Consider the following 18,822-nt stretch of genomic DNA (forward strand, 5'->3'; position numbering starts at 1 on the left):
TCAACCCAAACATATTTTTTTCAAGAATATGTTTCCAGCAGGCCCACTAGTTGAAACACGGCATTCTGATTAATTTTACGTTTGTGGAGTATAAGTTAAGAAGCAAAATGCACTCGTTTTTAGCCATCTCTGGAGGTGGCCATTTAGTCTTCTGTCGACTGAAAATGACATCACAACTGCTCACAACAACCAATCACGGCTGACCTGTTTTCTGAATCTGAGCCGTGATTGGTCGTTGCGAGCAGTTGCGATGTCATTTTCAGTCGACAGAAGACAAAATGGCCGACCCGAGAGATGGCTGAAAACGAGTGGATTAACACTTATTCCACAAACGCAATATTTATCAGAATGCCCTGTTCCAACTAGTGGGCTTGCATAGCACATATTCTTGGGAAAAAAATGTTTGCGTTGACTTCCCTTTTAAGTACAGATACTTGTGTCAAAGTAAAAAGAAGAAAAACACATGCAAAAAATTCTTAAATGTACTTAAGTACAAAAGTAAAAATGATTATTTCTGTCCATTAACTTGACACATGGAGACAAAACCCTTCTCCGAACACAAAATAGTTTCCCTCTTCTAATAACTTATACTGTGGTCTCATAGAGATATAAAAAAAAAATTGCATTGCATGTCTCATAAAAGCTCGCTAGCATTGTCTGGACTTTTACGCTATTATATGAGCCATTATTTAGCTCTGCTAAAATGTTGAATAAAAAATGTTAAATGAAGTAATGATAATGACTGAGGAAATACACTTTGCCTCTTGCCTGTATGTGTTTCTCCAGATAATACGGAGAAGAAGCATGTGCTTTTTATGCTGGCACAAGACACAACACATTGACGGCCAACCATGCTTGTTGCTGGCTGGCAACATCAAACAATTATCATGGATGGGCAATACGTTGTCTCACCAAATGTGTTGCGTCGTGCTCGTTACTGCTGACGGTTCGCGTTCCTCCATGTCGCTGCTGTCTTCACCTCAAAATCTCAATCAAGATTTCATGTGTGTTTTGACTTTTTCCTTTATTGGCATCTTTCTTACATCGCGTCGTCATCCACACCGCTTGAAAGAAGCCAATTTTGAGTAAGAAGTAAAAAGTACAGACATCTGTTTTCAGATGTCCGGAGTAAATATGAAATGTCTGAAAAATAAATCCTCAAGTAAATACTGATACAATACAGCAAGGAAGTATTTGTACTTGGTTACTTGTCATTTACGTGTCGCCTTTATTTTTTTATTTATTTTTTATATTGCAGGTGAGCAGAGAAATCCTGGAGCTGCTCAATGCCAGCACAGCCAAGGAACAATCAATAGTGGAGAAGTTTCGCTCTCGCGGCCGCGCTCAAGTGCAGGAGTTTTGCGACCACGGCACCAAGGAGGAGTGCGTCCGCTCGGCCGACACGCCTCAACCGTGCACCAAGCTCCACTTCCGGTCAGTCCGTCTGGATGTCCGTCGCTCGGGTGAGCACACGGCAGCCTCTGAATTGACTCGTCTCTTTTCGTTCCCAGGCGCATCATCAACAATCACACTGACGAGAACCTGGGCGACTGTTCCTTCCTCAACACGTGCTTCCACATGGACACGTGCAAATACGTCCACTATGAGATCGACAGCCCTCCAGAAGCCGAGGGGAGCCCGGCGGGGGCCCAGCCGGGGGCTGCCGAGCTGGGCCTGCACGGCGACGACGCCGACAGCAACGTGGGCAAACTCTTCCCCTCTCAGGTGAGGAAGAGTGCGCCGCCGACAGGCGCGTACCGCAAAGTTGACCTTGCGCTTTGGACGGACAGTGGATCTGCTGCGACATCCGCTACTTGGACGTGTCCATCCTGGGCAAGTTCGCCGTGGTGATGGCCGATCCGCCCTGGGACATCCACATGGAGCTGCCCTACGGCACGCTGACAGACGACGAGATGAGGAAACTCAACATTCCGGTGCTGCAGGACGACGGCTTCCTCTTCCTCTGGGTCACTGGCAGGTAATTGCCAGCGAACGCCGCCTTTTTCAGGGCTTTTGCTACGTGTACATAGACACGAGGGCTGCACGATGTTGGAAAAAAAAATGACATTGAGATTTTTGGGGGGGTTGCGGTGTTAAAAAAAAAAAAGAATTTTCACCGGATGACTTGAATAGATTTGTTTGGGAATAATTTGGTCAACTCACCACGACATCATTGTATTCATATAATAATATCGTTTAATCCAGACTAAGGGGGTTCATCTGTGAATGATGATTGCTGTATATAAAAGGGATCACACAGGTCATGTCTCTGTAACATAATAGATGATTTAACATTGTATTTCACACTTCAATGTAAACAGCAGCAAGATATTAAACATATTTTAAACAAAAAAATAAAAAGAGCAGGTGCACTAGACCCTTGAGTCATAAAATAGAAGAAAATACGTTTTTTATTTTAAAGCAGCAGCCGAGTTATAAACAGCAGCAGTTATAAACACCTTTAAACTAAGCTATAAAATGTTAAAAAGCAGGTGTACTAGCGCCTGAGTTGTTTACGAAAATATAACATTAAGATTAAAAAACCTTTGTGAAACTGCAGCAAAGTTGTAAACAAATTAGAACAAAAATATAAAAACTTAAAGAGCAGGTGCATTAGTCCCCTGAGTTGTTCACAAAAATATAACAACTAAAACGGTCTGTAAAACATATTGCATCCGTGATTTGTCGGTGCTGTTTGGATTTCTTATCATAAGGAGTTATGCTGGCGAAGGCGTCTGTAATTATTTTTCGAGTAGATAAAGTGTCACCTCGGGTCCCACTTTTTAGTTTGAACTGCTCATACAAGGGCTTGTGACGGCGATTGCGGCAACAACGGCGAGGCACTGTTGGCAAAGGATGTTTTGTTGTTCTGAATCTTCCTTTTTATAGCCGAAATACTTTCATATTTTGGATGTTGACTTTTAGTGATTTCAGAGCAGACAGCAGAGTGGAGGGGGAATAAAAATGCTTCATATACACCCAATTCGGAATGTTCTGATCCAATAAAGACTATTCCGATCAAGATTTTATTCCAAACAAGAGGGTGGTTTCACGTCGATTGATAATCCGATCAGCGTGCATGAAAACACTTGTTCTGACATTTCGGAAAAAAACGCGCATGTCTGTGACGTCAGTATACGCGTTTCTGTTATTCCCGGAAGCTAGTAGAAGCAGAGCGAGCGAAAGACACGGCGGGCACAAGACTGAACTGGTACATTTGCAGCTCCCTTAGGAAATGTTAACTCCATGTTACAACGCAAACGGGAAAAATACGCTGAATAACGCTAACGTTTAAAGTAGAAATGGACGGAGCGATGTTCTGATGAAACAGAAATCACTACGGCTTCTTCTACTACTACTATTTTCTGTCTATTTGGTCAATCTGCGCATATCAAACATAACAATGAAAATTTCCCCACTGTGGGATCAATAAGGGCATTCTTATCAAAATAGTTTTGTTCTCATCGAACGTGTGATACATGAACATGAAAGTCCTAATCGGATCAATATTTGTAGTGTCTCTCTATGAAAAAAGTGCATCCGATCATAATTTCCACCTAAACGCTGATCGGATTGAAGAAATGTTGTCCGTGTAAACGTAGCCAGTGAGTCACAGGCACCGCCTCCAAATTTTACATGCAGGAAAAAAAATGTTTTGTTTTCTTCCTCAAAAGGTGATTTTAATTTTTGATGTTTTTTTTTTCTTTTTTTCTTCCCCTAATTTCTTCCAGGGCGATGGAGTTGGGCAGGGAGTGTCTGAGTCTGTGGGGGTAAGCCACCGTAACACAACGTTTTCCGCGGCTTAGCATGACATGACCAACCTCCTCGTGCGTCAGCTATGAGCGTATTGATGAAATCATCTGGGTGAAGACCAACCAGCTTCAGCGAATCATCCGCACAGGAAGAACAGGACATTGGCTGAACCACGGGAAGGAGCACTGCTTGGTGCGTTGCCGTCTGTCTTGCCGTGGCTCTCGGCCACTGCGTCCGTGTTTCAAACGTGTCTGTGTCCAGGTGGGCGTGAAAGGCAACCCTCAGGGATTCAACAGAGGTTTGGACTGTGACGTTATCGTTGCCGAGGTAATGCGGCCACGCCCCCCCCCGGCCCCGCCCGAGAATGCCGCACGGTGACCGTCTTGCTTTCCCACTCAGGTTCGATCCACCAGTCATAAACCGGATGAGATTTACGGAATGATCGAGAGGCTCTCGCCGGGAACCAGGAAGATCGAGCTATTCGGCCGGCCGCACAACGTCCAGCCCAACTGGTATGTGGCGCTTTTCCGAAGCGACCGCTGCTTGCTGCAATGCGCGCCCGCCGTGCTACGCTCTTTTTCGCTCGTTCTCAGGGTGACGCTTGGGAACCAGCTGGACGGGATTCACCTCCTGGATCCAGAAGTGGTGGCCCGCTTCAAGGAACGCTACCCGGACGGCGTCATCTCCAAACCCAAGAACATGCAGACCCCACATAATTGATACGGGCCGGGGGCCACCGGCGCTCGTCACGGCTTCCATCCACTGTTTTTAATACTCTACAATCCATGAATTGCTGTTTTAACCGAATGTAAGTCTTGGTTCTGATGAAATCTGCGTCGTAATGTGATGAGTGAATTAAATAGATTTGACCAGCTTTGAGTGCAAATTCATCAAGTATATACATAGTACTATTTAAGTGTAATCAGAGTCTCTTAAAGTGGATGGTCAACACCATTTAAAAAAATTTTTTTTTTTTTACAATAACATTCTATGTGCCTTCACTAGTCTAAACAAGGTATTCTGATTGATACTGTGTTTGTGGAATATGAGTTAAGCAGTAAAATCTACCTGTTTTCAATCCACCTCAGGTGGAGGCCATTTTATCACTTCTGTCGACTGAAAATGACATCACAGTTGCTCAGGTAACAACTAATCACGGATCACCTGTTTTCTGAAGCTGAGCCATGATGACTTGTCGTTACCTGAGCCCTGAGCAACTGTGATGTCATTTTCAGTTGACAGCAAGCGGCAAAATGGCCGCCCCCTGACATGGACAAAAATGGCTGGATTTTACTGCTTAACTCATATTCCATAAACGGAATATTAATCAGAACGCCATGTTTAGACTCGTGAAGGTGCGTAGAACATATTCTTGTCAAGACCATTTTGGGGTTAACTTCCCTATCAAAGAGAAGATTACTTTTCGAGGCCCCAAAGTTGGTTTCTCGGTTTTCTTCAGTATCCGCCTGTTGCCATTCACATGTAACACCAACTACAGTGAGATGAGCTCAGCGTTATTTCAGTTGATATCGGCGCCTCGAAGATACGAGTGATCTCCCATGTTTTCGGGATTTGTGCTCAAGTCGGACGATTTTATTTGCTTTGACTTGCGAGAGCAAACTTGAGATACGAGCGCTGTGCTGTATGCTGGCAGGTGACTCAATTCACTTCACAACAAGCAGCAGTTTGGCAGAGAGAAACCTTCCAAAAAGACACTTGAAGCCGTTTATTACGTCAATGCAGATGTAATGGGGAATGCCACGTTAATGAACCCTTTTTTAACCTTGAAGGATTTTTCAAGCAACACAACATTCCTATACACTCCAAACCTGCCAACACCCCAAAGACTGGACAGCCCATACCTTGAAAAGGTATCAAGTGCAGTGAGGAATGCACAGATAGCAAGCTGCATGTATTGGGGAAAGCAAGTAAGTGCTGAGCAGGCGCTCTTCAAGTCAAGACTCGGCTGCCTACCTGCACGTCCAAGAGAAGGAGCACCCTTTGGCGGACAAATATGGACCTATTCTTGACAGAGATGACAAGTCCATCTCAAAACAGATGGTGGCTTACAGCACCGCATACGATGCCATCTTTTCATCCGTTGCAACTAGATGCATTGATTTTGGTGCCGACAAACGTCACAGCCCCTTTTTCTCTACCAACTTTTTACAGCCCAATGCAATATTAATGAAAGAACAACTTATTGATGGACGGAGGCCTATCTGCTTCACGATTGTCCTTTTGTATTCGTACCATTCATGGTAGCTCCGACTTGGAGCTTAGTTGGCCATTCGTTGTGCAAGCCTTGGTGCACCAACTGATGAAACCTTCTTGGATGAGAGGCCAAACTCCTGAGACCACCACAACAGCCCAGTTGTGAAAGCAACATATATCACAAACGGTAAAGCAAGACTAAGACTAGTATGTTGCACTGTAGGTCTTTGAGGTCATTTGTTTGACATGAAATGTATTATAAACAAAATGTACCTATTGTACTTAATACACAGATCATGTGACAAAAACTCACGGGCGTATATTCTTCATCCTCTGCAAATTACTATTAGTGCCATACCCAGAAGTACGTCGCGATAAGAGCAGAGCCTCCATGTATACTGACTGACTGGCTGCCCTGTACTGCCCCCACGCGGCCCAGAACAAGCAGCACAATGCATTGAACGAGGAAAAAAACTGTAATTAAAAACTTGTTTTGTTCGTTTTAAGTCTGTGTGATAATGACATTACTGTATGTTAAAAAAAAAAATACAGTGCTATTTTCCAATTCAAAACGCATGACTTTTTTTGTGAGGGGGATGGAACAAATTGTCATTTATTCACTTCAGTGATTTGAGATACAAATGTTTTGAGTGACAAGTGCGGTCCAACAAGGAATTCAACTGATATCCGAAGGATATGTTTGGTGCCACTTTTGTTCGGTAGGGTGCTGTGAGATTTTCACTATTTTCACAGCAGATGGTGACGATGTTGTTTGAGCTTTTTTTTGCGTATTCGCGTCAGGTTGTTCGAGTTTTCCAAAATTGCACGGAAAGGTCAGCACAAGTCATCCCATCCCGGTCAGGTGGCGCAGGTGTGCTCGCTCCCGGGAGCACACGTGAGACTTTTCTCCCCTCTTGTGGCGACAGGTGAGCGTCTCGTCCTTGTTGCTTGTTCGCCTTTTGCGGGGGATTGCCCTTGAAATGCGAGACTCGGTGACCTAACCAACCAGTTTGTCGTCTCTCTCTTCCGTGCGTGTGGAGAGGAAGCGTTTCAGCGCTTTCCGGTCTCCTCTCGCCTCCCGTTTGTCGCACTCGGCGGAAGGTAAGCGCCGCTTATCTTTCACGTTGGTTTATTTACATTTGTTTGGCTTTCACTTTTCTTTGTTGGGCTTTGGTGAACCGTCACACACGTTTGACTATTTTTAACCACCCACACCCGTCCAAGTGCCAGTGCAGCAAACTTCTCTCGCAAAAGATTTGTGGAGAGACGTTCTTGTCTGTCAGGCTAAATGCTGATTTAACTTGTAGTACAACAATATTGTGTAGCGTTCTTATAAACGTGCTCAACAAGACATTCAAATCTGAAAACATTCAAGGTTTCAGTGACCTTTCTGGCTTTATGTCAGGAAATGCTCACTGAATTTTAGAGGCCTAGCCTCTAAAACACTGCGTAAATGTCATTTAAACTTTGTGTCGTTTTCTTGAATCTCCTATTGAGCACTTTTAGAACAGTGACTTGGGGCCAATTGTTTCAACGACTGACCCTGAAAACGAGGCAGAAAATGAAACCTAAATTGAGAAGTCAATCTCGTTCGAACCCTTGAAATGCCGGATAAGCAGAACGTGTACTTTCAGCATGTACAAGTTTCGGAAAGAAAAGGGCTCGGCAGCGCCCACGACCCCGCAGCTTCCGCAGAGGCCCGGCAAACATGTCAACACGGAGGAGAGTGGCTTGGGGAGCGTCCCAGCAGGCGTTGGTGGAACTGTTGACCCGCGGGAGCCGGCCGAGCCGATGGCGCGCAGCCCCGATGAACAGGATGCAGGCGGGACTCAGCAGGTAAGTGTTGACAAGCAAACATGTTGGCGCTGTGCTGCCTTTTCACTGGACTGACTTTCTTGTAGGGAAGCAAGCACAAAGCTGCAAATCTCCCAAAGTCCAAGGTGTGTGCGTACATCTGAAGCTGAATAATCCAAACAAAAGTCTGAATGGCACGTGTGTTTGCAGAGAACTCGGGTGATGGGTGTAATGCAGAAAGTCAACCCCTTCAAATCTTCGTCACAGGTAAGATGAAATGTGAGCTTTTGAGGATCTGTGCTGCCAGTGCTGGCTTTAATTTGTCTTTTTTTTTTTTTTTTTAAACCCTTCCTTTCCCACAGACCCCTTCCACAGCCACTGCTGACTCGCCTGAACTGGAAACAGACTCCACACAGGTCAGAAGAACTTAGAGTAGCAACGTGACAAGTGGCCACCGTCTTTGTGAATTTTTTTACGAACATGGAATCAGCAAACTTCAAACGGCGCTAAAATCCTCCAGAACAAATTACATTCTCTATTGATGTGTGAAGTACATAAGCTCTTCTCACCAATGATGTTCTATTTGCTCTAATTAGGTGGAGTGTTGACGGCAAGTGACACCATTTGAAACGTCATGGTCATTTTGAGGCGTTATTTTTAACCGATAATCGTCAGCCAATCGGAAAAAGGTTTCCCCAAGTGGCAGACCGAATGAAACGATATATGTTGAGAAATAATCAAGTTCTACTGTTTTCAATTCAAAGTCACTTTTTCAGCAGATTTTCTACAGGCAATATCACAAAAACATTTCCCCAAAAAGGCAATTTTTTTTCCACCCTCAGAAAAAAAATACTCCCATTTCTCCAGAGGCCATCATCCGATATTGAAAATTCCTGCAGTGTTGTAGTGGCAATTCCAACCCAAATCATTTTCTGTCATTTCTGGGAAATCTCGTCATGTTGCTAATTCTAGTGATTCGGGAGTATGAATGATGACTCGTTGATACTCCCCATTCACGAAAGGGCCGTTTAGTGGACATTTTAGGAATGATCTCAGTCCACGAGTTGATGTGACTAATCCAGCCGCAACCAGAATTTTGACAGCCTGTCATTTTGGGGAAATCTTGTCTGAGCAACCTTAATAATTTTGAAACTCCAAGTAGCCAATGGGTTTTCTCAAGTGTGGAAGAAGGTGAATAAATGCACACTGCAGCGCCTCTTGAAAGTACCCTCACTATTATTAGAAGCAAGCAGAACCACAAGGGGAATGAAACACTACCCTCTTGTGGTCAAATGGTTGCCTTGAAAAAGTGACGTCTCATCTCGCAGAACCCGGGAATGCTGAAAGGGATGATTCAGAAAGTCAACCCGTTCAAGTCTTCAACGCAGGTGCGAACTCCCCCAAGCACAAATAGGTCAAAATGAGCCAAAGTGTTTCCGAAGGTGCTAAGCATGGTCTCCACTTTAGGCGGCTAACAAGGAGCCTCAGGAGGAGCCTGCAGAAACCCAACAGACAGAACTGGATGGAAAACAGGTATACGGTACATCCAGAGTGGCGCATATGAATGCCGGTGCAACGATTAATTGATTAAAATACGACTCATTGATTATCAAATTCATCCACAAATAGATTGATAATCAGTGAATGGTTTAGAGTAGCGATTCTCAACTGGTGGGTTGGGGCACAAAAGTGGGTCGTTGGACAGCCAATAGAAAATGTTTCTTTTCTTTTTTCTGCCTGCCACAGTATAGAGAGGCGTTCCCGCACGAAACATATTTAGGTAAGCGGCAGGAATTGACTCTGTAAACAAACACAGTGCAGCTCAGCTTCTGACTAGCGCAGGGGTGTCAAACTCATTTTTTTGCCACGGGCCACATTATAGTTTTGGTGTCCCTCGGAGGGCCGTTGTGACCGTGAACCCATTTAAATGTATGATCGCCTTATATTGTCACATATACACAACACATTGGTGGATAACTAGTTTTGAAATCAGAAGCCAGTAAATAGTTCAACTATTTTTCAATGTAGTTTAAAGGAGGGATTAATAAATGCTTGCAATATCTCATATGTTGTTAACAGTGAAGACAATTTCAAGGAAACATGTCAAGTCAACACATATGATTTGCCTTCGCGGCCCACCTAAAATGATGTCGCGGGCTGAGTTTGACACCTGTGGACTAGCGGATGTGATGACAAGCGATTTTGATTTTGGCGGTTCGTCAAACACATTTTAAACATTTTTTGAAAATCTAAAATCACCATACATGTGTTGTCAGAGGCTAATTTTCAACAAAACTGTTTGTCTATAAAAGTGGGTTGCGACTTTGCAACAAAAGCAAAATAGTTGAGAATCACTGGTCTAGAGACCCTGTAGAACTTGAAACGGTCCAAATCCTCCAAATGTCAGCCTCTCAGCAGTAAATATTCTCCGATTTCTGCCGTCCTCCATGAAAGCAGACTGATTCCCTTTTGTGTTCTTTCAAAATCAGATATTTGCAAACCTCTCTTTTTACTTTACAAAACCATAACCTTTTTGCTGCTTATCTGACTGTTATGGACCAAGCCAGGAACTGGATCGACATGATGTCCTCTTTGTGAATAAATGGGATGGAATTTATCGTCATTTTTTTTAAATCATATTTTTTCAAATAATCTTCGGTTGCTGCCTTACTTTCACTTTCTGTTGCTTGGCTGTCATTCGCGTTTTCTTGATTATTTAGAACCCCGGAATGCTCGCGAGTGTCATGCAGAAGGTCAACCCGTTCAAATCCTGGCAGTCAAAGGTAAATGATTTTCATTGATGGCGTCGATCAACTTGGTGGGCCGCGCGTCTGCTTTCGCTTCGCTGCCGTTGAAATGACAAACTGTTGCTTTTCCTCTCCAGCCCGACGCCGCCTCTGGCCAAGAAAGCTCGACAGATGACAACAACCTGCCTGAGAAGCTGGTTGAGGTTGATTTTTTTTTTTTTTTTCTCCAGATGATGATGATAATGATGACGGTGGTGGGCAAACATGAAGTCTTATCTCTGTCGGGTTTGTCAGTTCACTTGTCACAGGCAAGGCTATAACCCCGATACCACGTCTTGGAGATGTGAGAGGGGTAAAATGTCGTGGGCTAAGATCAGCAGGAAACGATAGCGAATACTGTACGAGTCATGTTTGCCTGAATGTGCCGCTCCTTTTTTGCGGCACCCGTCCTGCTTACTTGGTTCGGACATTTCCCAGAAAGAAAACACTGATTCATTTGTTTTTTCATTAATAGTGCACACGTAAAAAAAACAAAAAAAAACGTCATTTATGTTTAATGAAGTGTTCTTTTTTTTTTTTTTTTTTTTTTTTCCCTTTACTCAATGGGGCAAATGTGGATTGAGTGATGATTTGTGAGTGTTTTTCCCTTTTTTGTGTGTGTGCAATGCAGACACCACATGTGGTTAAGGTTCTCTCTGTGGCCTCTGTGAAGCAGCTAAAAGTGAACAAAGATGTTTTCATTTTTCACTTTTTGCTGTAAAGAAAGCAGCCCGCTTGTTGAAAAGTATTTGAATTTGGAATTAAGTTTGTTAAATGAAAAACAAAAATCTACCGCCCTGGCCAGACCGAAGAGACTTTTAGTAAAAGTAAAATAAGTCTCGACTCGATAATGGAATTTGCGTGGAAATTGAAATCTTGGATGTGAACTAATATGATGTCTCCATTAATTTGATTAATTTTTCTCCCAGAAAATATGGAATGATGTGGAAATTGGGAATTCTCAGAATGCCCAAACCGGTAGCCTGAATAAATGGAACGTTTTGATGTTGGAATGGTTTGAATCAGTTGACAGGATCAAATCGTAAACTCTCTCTGTTCATTTGGGAATTTTTAAATAGAAATTTTGGACTTTCTGGGGAATTTTGGGAATGTGAAAAATGGTTTCCAAGTTGTCCTGAATGCTTTGAATTGGTGGAAATGTGGACGTATTTGGTCAATACGTAAAATGTCTCCATAAATGTGGACAATTTTGTTAGTTGAAGTTGTCAAAGCATGAGTGAAATTTGGCAAATATCTTCCCTTCAACACCATTGATTTGATGGAAAATGTGGAATTTGCAGGATATGAAAAATAGGTACTCACTTTTTCTGAGGTATACGGATATTTTGAAGTTAGAATTGGTTTCAAAATGTGCAAGAAAAATGTGCACAATGTTAAAGCGGAAGTCAACCCTAACATATTTTTTTTCAAGAATATGTTCTATGCAAGCCCACTAGTTGAAACAAGGTATACTGATAAATATTGCGTTTGTGGAATAAGTGTTAATCCACTCGTTTTAGCCATCTCTGGGGGCGGCCATTTTGTCTTCCGTCTACTGAAAAATGACATCACAACGACCAATCACGGCTCAGATTCAGAAAACGGTTCAGCCGTGATTGGTCGTTGTGAACAGTTGTGATGTCATTTTCAGGCGACAGAGGACAAAATGGCCGACCCCGTTTGAAAAAAGATATGTTTGGGTTGACTCCCGCGTTAAGGACTCCAAAAGAAACGTTTTGTGACCTGGCGTCAAGGCAGAGTCGTGTGACGAATCCTTTGTTTTTGTCCCCCCAGGACGGAACGTCACGGCCCGACTCCGAGAGCTCAGACGTCGCCGAGGAGGTGGAGAGACACGTAAGATGCCGCCGCGCTTTGTAGCTTCGGCGGGCAAACGTTTTTTTTTTCAGCTAACCATCTTGCCTCAGACCGTCTGGTACGTAGACCAACCCAGCAGCGATGAGCTGAACAGCCGAGCGAATGAGCAGCCGAAGAAGCGAAAGAAGGTTTGATCGGCGTCTGCCAAACGTCACCTCGGCACTGCTTGTAACCGATCATTTGCTCCCTTTGCCTGGCAGACCTTCAGAATCAAAAGAATTCTTCCCGCTGCGCTGTTTGGCTCTCGGGCTAAGGTACGAGTCCACCGCATGGCTCGGTATTATTAGTCCCATGTACGCCTTCTCATTTTGCTTTTTGTTGGACTCAGCAGGACTCGGATGCCCCGACTCAGGTAGCGTGTGACGCGCATCGTTGTGATACTCGCTCAACTTCAAAATCCAAACTTCTCAACACGTCCTCTAGAAAAGAACTTTTTCAGTTGTGGTTTGTGTTGTTGTAAACGCTGCGCGGCGGGCAGGAGGTGGAGGTCCAAACGCTGGAGATGCTCGACATGCCCGCGTTGGACGACGCCAGCGCGGCGGACCCGCTGGAGGTATTTCACGTGAGCTTCCAATGCGTGTGCTGGCAAGATATCAAAAAAGGAAATGCTTCTCTTCCAGGATGAAGACGGACTCCTGGCGTGGTGGAGAACAGTTGACGGTAGGTGCGCGCGTTTGATGGTGGAACTTCCTCATTGTCATCGCGTGCATTTGGCTCAGGCTGGACCGAGTTCAACGAGACCACCCAAGATCACCAGTCTGAAGAGTGAGTTGACTTTGTTTTTTGGGGCGCACGATTGCCTCCTTATTGCGTTGTAAAGCCAAAAACATGTTAGCGAGAGCTTTGCGAGCAGCCATCTTTTTCTGATTTCTAACCCGTATCTTCGTAAGCAGAAACTTCAAACTTTTGGGGTCCAAGGAGAAATGTTTCTAAGGACATCCTCATAATCTGAATAGCAGTTAAATGTGCCTACGGCGGCTCCGCCTCAACGCCAAAGGAATTCAAAAGTGAACCTTTTTTGAGAAAAACGATTACAATGTTGCGATATTGTTGTCAAAGGTTTAACAAGGGAAGAAGGTCAGTTTAAGCATTGAATTTATAAAAAAAATACGGCAAGGCACTTCATTCTCTGTATTTAAAAAAACGAAACACAACCATAATAAAATACACCTCCTTTTCTCTTTATTCCAAGGTTATTATGGTTTAACAGAAACGAACGTGAGTGATAAACTCAAATTGAAATTTTCGTTAACAAAATAAGTGTTTTCAAAAAATATTACTGAAACTACATTGTATGTTTATAAAACTAAAATTTACTAACTATAGCGGAAATGCCTTTGGTTTTTGTCTTAATTTATGACATTTAATGTTCATTTAAATATATTATTTTCTGGAATACTGTTGCTCCATTGGCTGGAAGAAGGAGGGTTGAGCAGTCGTCTAAAGGTTGTCGTTCTTGTACAGTGTGTGGCCTAGGAGCAATGTCATCTGCCGGCAGCCCGCTTTATTGAAAAAAAAAAAAATTAAAAAATAAATAAAACTAATAACTAAAACAAAGCATCAACAAAGAAACAAAACGGATAAAAAAATGCTCTCTGAAAACTGAATTAAAAAAAACAAAAACATACATAACCACTATCTTCACTTTGAGATGTCGGAGCTTTTGGTTAGCCCGAAGCTAAGGTACAGAGCAGGAATTGTTTTTTTTAACCGATGCGCCCGTCCCCATAAGTACGGGTAGGTATGCTCAAAATGTTCGGACATGATTTACTGCACACGATTCTGCAGACCCCCTCAGTTTGAGAACCAGACTCATAAAGCTAATAACTTTATCGCATGGACGACAGAAAGCAGCATTGACGGTGACTATTTGGGCCTCAGGGTGGTGGAAGAAGCGGCGGACCGCGTGTTCATGGCGGCGCGCCTGTTCGTGCGCTTGTTCAACCGGCGCGGCGCCTCGCTCCAGCAGCGCATCCTGGCGCTGCTGGCGCTAGCCGACGCCGCCGACAACTTCCACAAGAAGACGGTGTCGGCCAGCGTGGGCGGCGGCGTGGCCGGCGTGGCCGGCTCCGTCACCACCATCACCGGACTCATCCTGGCCCCGTTCACGGCCGGAACGTCGCTCATCGTCACGGCGGTGGGAATCGGCGTGGCCACGGCGGGCGGCCTCACCTCGGCCTCGGCCAACATCACCGACACGGTGCATTCAAAGACGGACCGCAAGAAGGTGGAGAAGATGATCCAGGACTACCAGGAAGAGATGAACGACATCAAGGACTGCTTACAGTTCTTACAGGTGAGCCTCGCTTTCCTCATGCAAACTTCCCCGTTAAGTCTTTCTTTCTTATCCTTGATATCCATCTTCAGGCCCATCAGTCTTTGTCCTGACCAGTAGTACGAGGAGTGCACAGATGTCGACTAATGTACAGTTTTACCTCACTAGTAACATGTAGCGCACGGGTGTCCAAATTACGGCCTGGGGGCTATTTGTGGCCATCTATTTTTTTTTTTAGCAGCTAGCACCCGCTAAAATTCATGATACAGTATTGATACCGGTACTTGGTGGAACACTAGTAAGTACCCATTACTCATGTTGCCCCAATTTTGGTAGCTTGTAACGCTACCCACACCCACCCTGAACACTTTCATTTTTAAATAACATTGCAGGCCATGTCGGTAAATTTTTAATTTTTAGCATATCGTTGCTGTCCTGTGAAAAACACTTATGTCCATTTTTTTTTTTTTTTTTTTTTACAATTTTCTTATTTTTACGTGAATGGTGTTTCAGTGTTACAGACATCGCGTTAATGTGAAAATGTCCCAAAAATTCCCAAATTGGAGATAAGTGTTTTTCACAGGACAGCGCCCGATATGCTAAAAAATTACCGACATGGCCTGCAATGTCATTTAAAAATGAAAGTGTTCAGGGTGGGTATGGGTAGCGTTACAAGTGTAAGCTACCAAAAGTGGGGCAACGTGAGTAATGGGTACTTACTAGTGTTCCACCAAGTACCGGGATCAATACTGTGTCATGAATTTTAGGGGGGAAAAAATAACGCAATGTCATCATTTCCAAATACTGGTACTTTGTGGGGGTGGGGGGGAGCGCGCCCAAATCTGTAACAGGTGTGGCCTGCGCTCAACATGTCAGTCACCGTACAGAAGGCGAAAAAGCCCATCTGCGTTACGGGTTAGGTCAAATCAAAGTCAAAGTGAAAAAGGCGACACGCTTGTGGACTTTGAACCAGTGGAACCAGTCGAATTTGAGATATGGTTAGATATGTATTTGTACACAATGACGATATCGACATCTTCGTAACAGAACAGGGGATGGTATTTACCACTCGATTTTTTTTTTTAATTAAAAAAGTGCTTCTCTTGCACTGTTGGAAAAAAAAAAAAAGTTACTTTTACATCGTCGATTGAAACAATTAACAAACTCGGGCCAGTTTGAAAGCCACCATGTCCAAGCTTTCATTTTCTTTTGGATTTCTGTTTCTGTCTGCTACAGAGATGTTGATTATTTTCTCGGTGTTCAATTTCCGGGAAAACTTCAGGTTTTCGAGGGTGGGCCTTAATGGGTTAAATCAATAAATGTATACCCGAGGCTGGATGTGTACTTTGCCGCTTTCACAACCATCTCACATCACCTAACTAGCACTACAGTATTTGCTTGGATGCTTGGAAATGAATGTTTGTCTTAACGTTTGCAGTGTCCGCAAACTTTTGTGGTTCACGTTTCACCTGTAAAACGCGCTTCTCAAGTAAACACTGTCGCCAGACTTGTCACTTGCGCGAGAGAGAGTGCGTTGAAAGAGCGTTTACACACTAGTGCATTTCAAACTAGGACAGGAAAAACTCCAGTGCATTAAACGTTAATAACAAATGTGTAGACAATGTGGGCTTTCTAACAATCTATAAAAGCTGACATAAAAGTTGATGGGGGCAAAAAAAGTTTATTTTACTGCATGACAATCAATTCATAATCTAATCACTGGGCTTCCATCCTCCATACTGCAAGTTTTCCATCTATTGATGTTTGTCAAACGCTAAATATTCAATGAGAATTTATACTGTCTTAAATCAACATAACCTTTGGTCCCAAATACTTTTCACTTTTGTATAATACTGGGTAAACGTAAAAATCATTAGCATGTATATGTAAAAAAAAATGAGTGGTGTTTAAAAATGTTCAAAATGCATGTTGCATCAAAAGTATTATAATTAGTATATTTTTAGTATTTTTTTTTTTACTCATTCACTGCCATTGACGAATTTACTCATCTTTTCACAGCCCAGCCATTCAATCCCAGGAACTTATTTATATTTATTAATATATATATTATTTCAAACGTTAGTGACTCATTCACTAACATTTGAGAAAACTTGAAATCGAGGCTGACCTGTTTTCTGAATCTGAGCCGTGATGGGTCGTTGTGAGCAGTTGTGATGTCATTTTCAGTCGACAGAAGACAAAATGGCCGCCCCCGGAGATGGCTAAAAACGAGTGCATTTTGCTGCTTAACTCATATTCTACAAATGCAAAATTAATCAGAATGCCATGTTTCAACTAGTGGGCCTGCTGGGAACATATTCTTGAAAAAAATATGTTTGCGTTGACGCCCGCTTTCAGTAATGTTTATGAATTATGAAACCTCTGCCGTTAGAATCGCTCCCACGCCGTCATGCACAGACATTTTTTATTTTATTTTTTAAATGTATTTATATTTTGGATGGTGGGGGGGGGGGGGCGTGGGGGGTCACGGACTGACGAAATGTAACGACGGAAGTGCTTTAAAAGGACAAGAACAAACGGGATCGAATCAAATGTTCAGTCAGCTTGAAGCAATCCGTGCGGATGGGATCCTCCGCGTCGGTCAGCGCTCTGCTTTCCTCCCAGCCAGGAAGGGATGGAAACTCTGGAGGAGTGGAACTTTGAGCAGTACGCCCAGAGCATCTCCCAGAAGCATCTGAACCAGAACATCAAACACGTCATGAAGGAGGGCGGCCGGGCCGGCAAGGCTTTGGTCATCAACACGGAGAGCCTGATCAACACCGTCCAAGTTCTCAGCGTGGCGGGCGGCGCCGCCAAAGCCGCCCAGGTCATGAGCGTCACCACCGGCGTCATGTCGGGACTCTTCCTGGCGCTGGACATCTTCTTCTTGGCCAAGGACTCGGCGGAGCTGCGGAAGGGCGCCAAGACGGAGTTCGCCGCCAAGATCCGAGAGGTTTGCAAGGACCTGCAGGATGGGCTCCTGGAACTCAACCGCATCAAGGAAGAGCTGCAGAAGACCATGGACGGCATCCAGGTGGAGGAAGAGGATGATGAAGGTGAGGAGGACGCTCCAGCCTTCAAGTCGGAGCTCCAGAAACTTGTGGAGCTGGAGGAGTGACCGGACCTGGCTATAGGTGCCAACCTTTGGACAATTTGCAATCTTGGTCTTTTTAACGGATGAATCCATTCTTAGTTTCTTTCAATAAAACCGTCAAGATTTCTGATCCGTCCCCATTGTGCATTGACTCGCACCCCTCAACATCCTGTACACGTTCATAATCCGTTTTTTTAGTGGTCCCGAGCCACTCTCATTATGGTCCATGACTTTGTCCTTTCAACTAAACGCATAACCGAAACTAAGCTTATTATTAGGAGTTAGGTTGGGTCAGCTACAGGTGTGCTAAATTGTGAAGCTGATGTACTTTCCCTTTCGTGGGTTTTGGAGTGATGGTCAAGGTCATTTTTTTTTTTTTTTCTTTTTTACGCACTTCTCTTTAAAGGCACTTTGAAGTGACCAAAGGTCTTGTAAATTAAACACAACACAGAGTATTGTTAACAAGGCTGCCCAAAAAAAAAAAAAATGGCCAAATGTAGATAATCAGGCTCCAGTCACGAAAAATAGAACCTGCTTTCCAACTGTTGGACAGTGTGGGCGTGTCACCTCTGTCCACCCCTTGTGAATGAAGTTCCCCTAAACTCTTCATTGGCTTTTGCTTGACAATTCGTAAAATGCTGCCGTTTTCCTGGTTACTTGGAACATGACTGCACTTTTTTCTTCCACTCAAGTTCGCGTTACTGCGTTCCATGCGAAACTCGGCGATCGGCCAATAATGTTTGTGGTTTGCATTTTTTTTTGCGGGGGTTTTTAATGACTTGTCTTCAAGTCATCAGATCCCCCCCGTGATGGTGGAGGCTTTTTTGGCTTGATGGTGCAACTTAATAAAAATTCAGTCATAATAAAGTACAAGTTCAGTAAAGTAGTATAAACTAAGACAAGAGTAAATCAACAATGTGCACTAACGGTGTGAAATAGACATCTGGTGTAGGTATGAACTTAGGTGATGCTGCATTTTATTTATTTATTTTTGGTCTTGTTTGTAAAGGTTCAGGAAGACTTGCAGCTGT

At 43.7% G+C, this 18,822-nt stretch overlaps 2 protein-coding genes across 10 annotated transcripts in view; both read left to right on the top strand.

Annotated features, from left to right (window-relative positions):
• mettl3 (methyltransferase like 3) overlaps window positions 1-6,440 on the top strand; it is a 22,052-nt gene extending 15,612 nt beyond the window's left edge. For 5 of the 7 annotated variants that reach the window (XM_086017168.1, XM_086017177.1, XM_086017189.1 and 2 more), the window contains 8 exons: window positions 1,259-1,434; window positions 1,512-1,725; window positions 1,791-1,978; window positions 3,732-3,770; window positions 3,837-3,945; window positions 4,015-4,080; window positions 4,153-4,265; window positions 4,347-4,627. In XM_086017168.1, the coding sequence (XP_085873294.1) occupies window positions 1,259-1,434; window positions 1,512-1,725; window positions 1,791-1,978; window positions 3,732-3,770; window positions 3,837-3,945; window positions 4,015-4,080; window positions 4,153-4,265; window positions 4,347-4,473 (1,032 nt within the window). In that variant the 3' untranslated portion in view covers window positions 4,474-4,627. Of the gene's footprint in view, window positions 1-1,258; window positions 1,435-1,511; window positions 1,726-1,790; window positions 1,979-3,731; window positions 3,771-3,836; window positions 3,946-4,014; window positions 4,081-4,152; window positions 4,266-4,346; window positions 4,628-5,407 lie in introns of those variants that run through there. The other 2 variants (XR_015082630.1, XR_015082632.1) reach the window with 2 other exon arrangements.
• Window positions 6,441-6,790: 350 nt separating this feature from the next.
• apold1b (apolipoprotein L domain containing 1b) lies at window positions 6,791-17,921 on the top strand. Of its 3 annotated transcripts, XM_086017141.1 has the most exons (19): window positions 6,791-6,893; window positions 7,010-7,068; window positions 7,602-7,803; window positions 7,869-7,907; window positions 7,972-8,028; window positions 8,124-8,177; window positions 9,090-9,149; window positions 9,229-9,294; window positions 10,482-10,544; window positions 10,646-10,711; window positions 12,342-12,401; window positions 12,473-12,550; window positions 12,623-12,676; window positions 12,751-12,774; window positions 12,901-12,975; window positions 13,043-13,082; window positions 13,142-13,187; window positions 14,304-14,718; window positions 17,327-17,921. In XM_086017141.1, exons 3-19 carry the CDS (start codon window positions 7,603-7,605, stop codon window positions 17,813-17,815), a joined length of 1,887 nt encoding a protein of 628 aa, XP_085873267.1. In that variant the 5' UTR covers window positions 6,791-6,893; window positions 7,010-7,068; window position 7,602; the 3' UTR covers window positions 17,816-17,921. The 3 variants fall into 3 exon arrangements, with proteins under 3 accessions (XP_085873267.1, XP_085873257.1, XP_085873273.1); XM_086017131.1 differs by lacking the exon at window positions 6,791-6,893 and having other exon boundaries at window positions 6,903-7,068; XM_086017147.1 differs by lacking the exon at window positions 6,791-6,893 and having other exon boundaries at window positions 6,903-7,068; window positions 12,754-12,774.
• The last annotated feature ends 901 nt before the right edge of the window (window positions 17,922-18,822 follow it).

This window comes from Filicampus tigris, chromosome 2 (genome assembly GCF_054856515.1).
Source record: "Filicampus tigris isolate MCC_2025a chromosome 2, RoL_Ftig_1.0, whole genome shotgun sequence".
Classification (NCBI taxonomy): Eukaryota; Metazoa; Chordata; class Actinopteri; order Syngnathiformes; family Syngnathidae; genus Filicampus; species Filicampus tigris.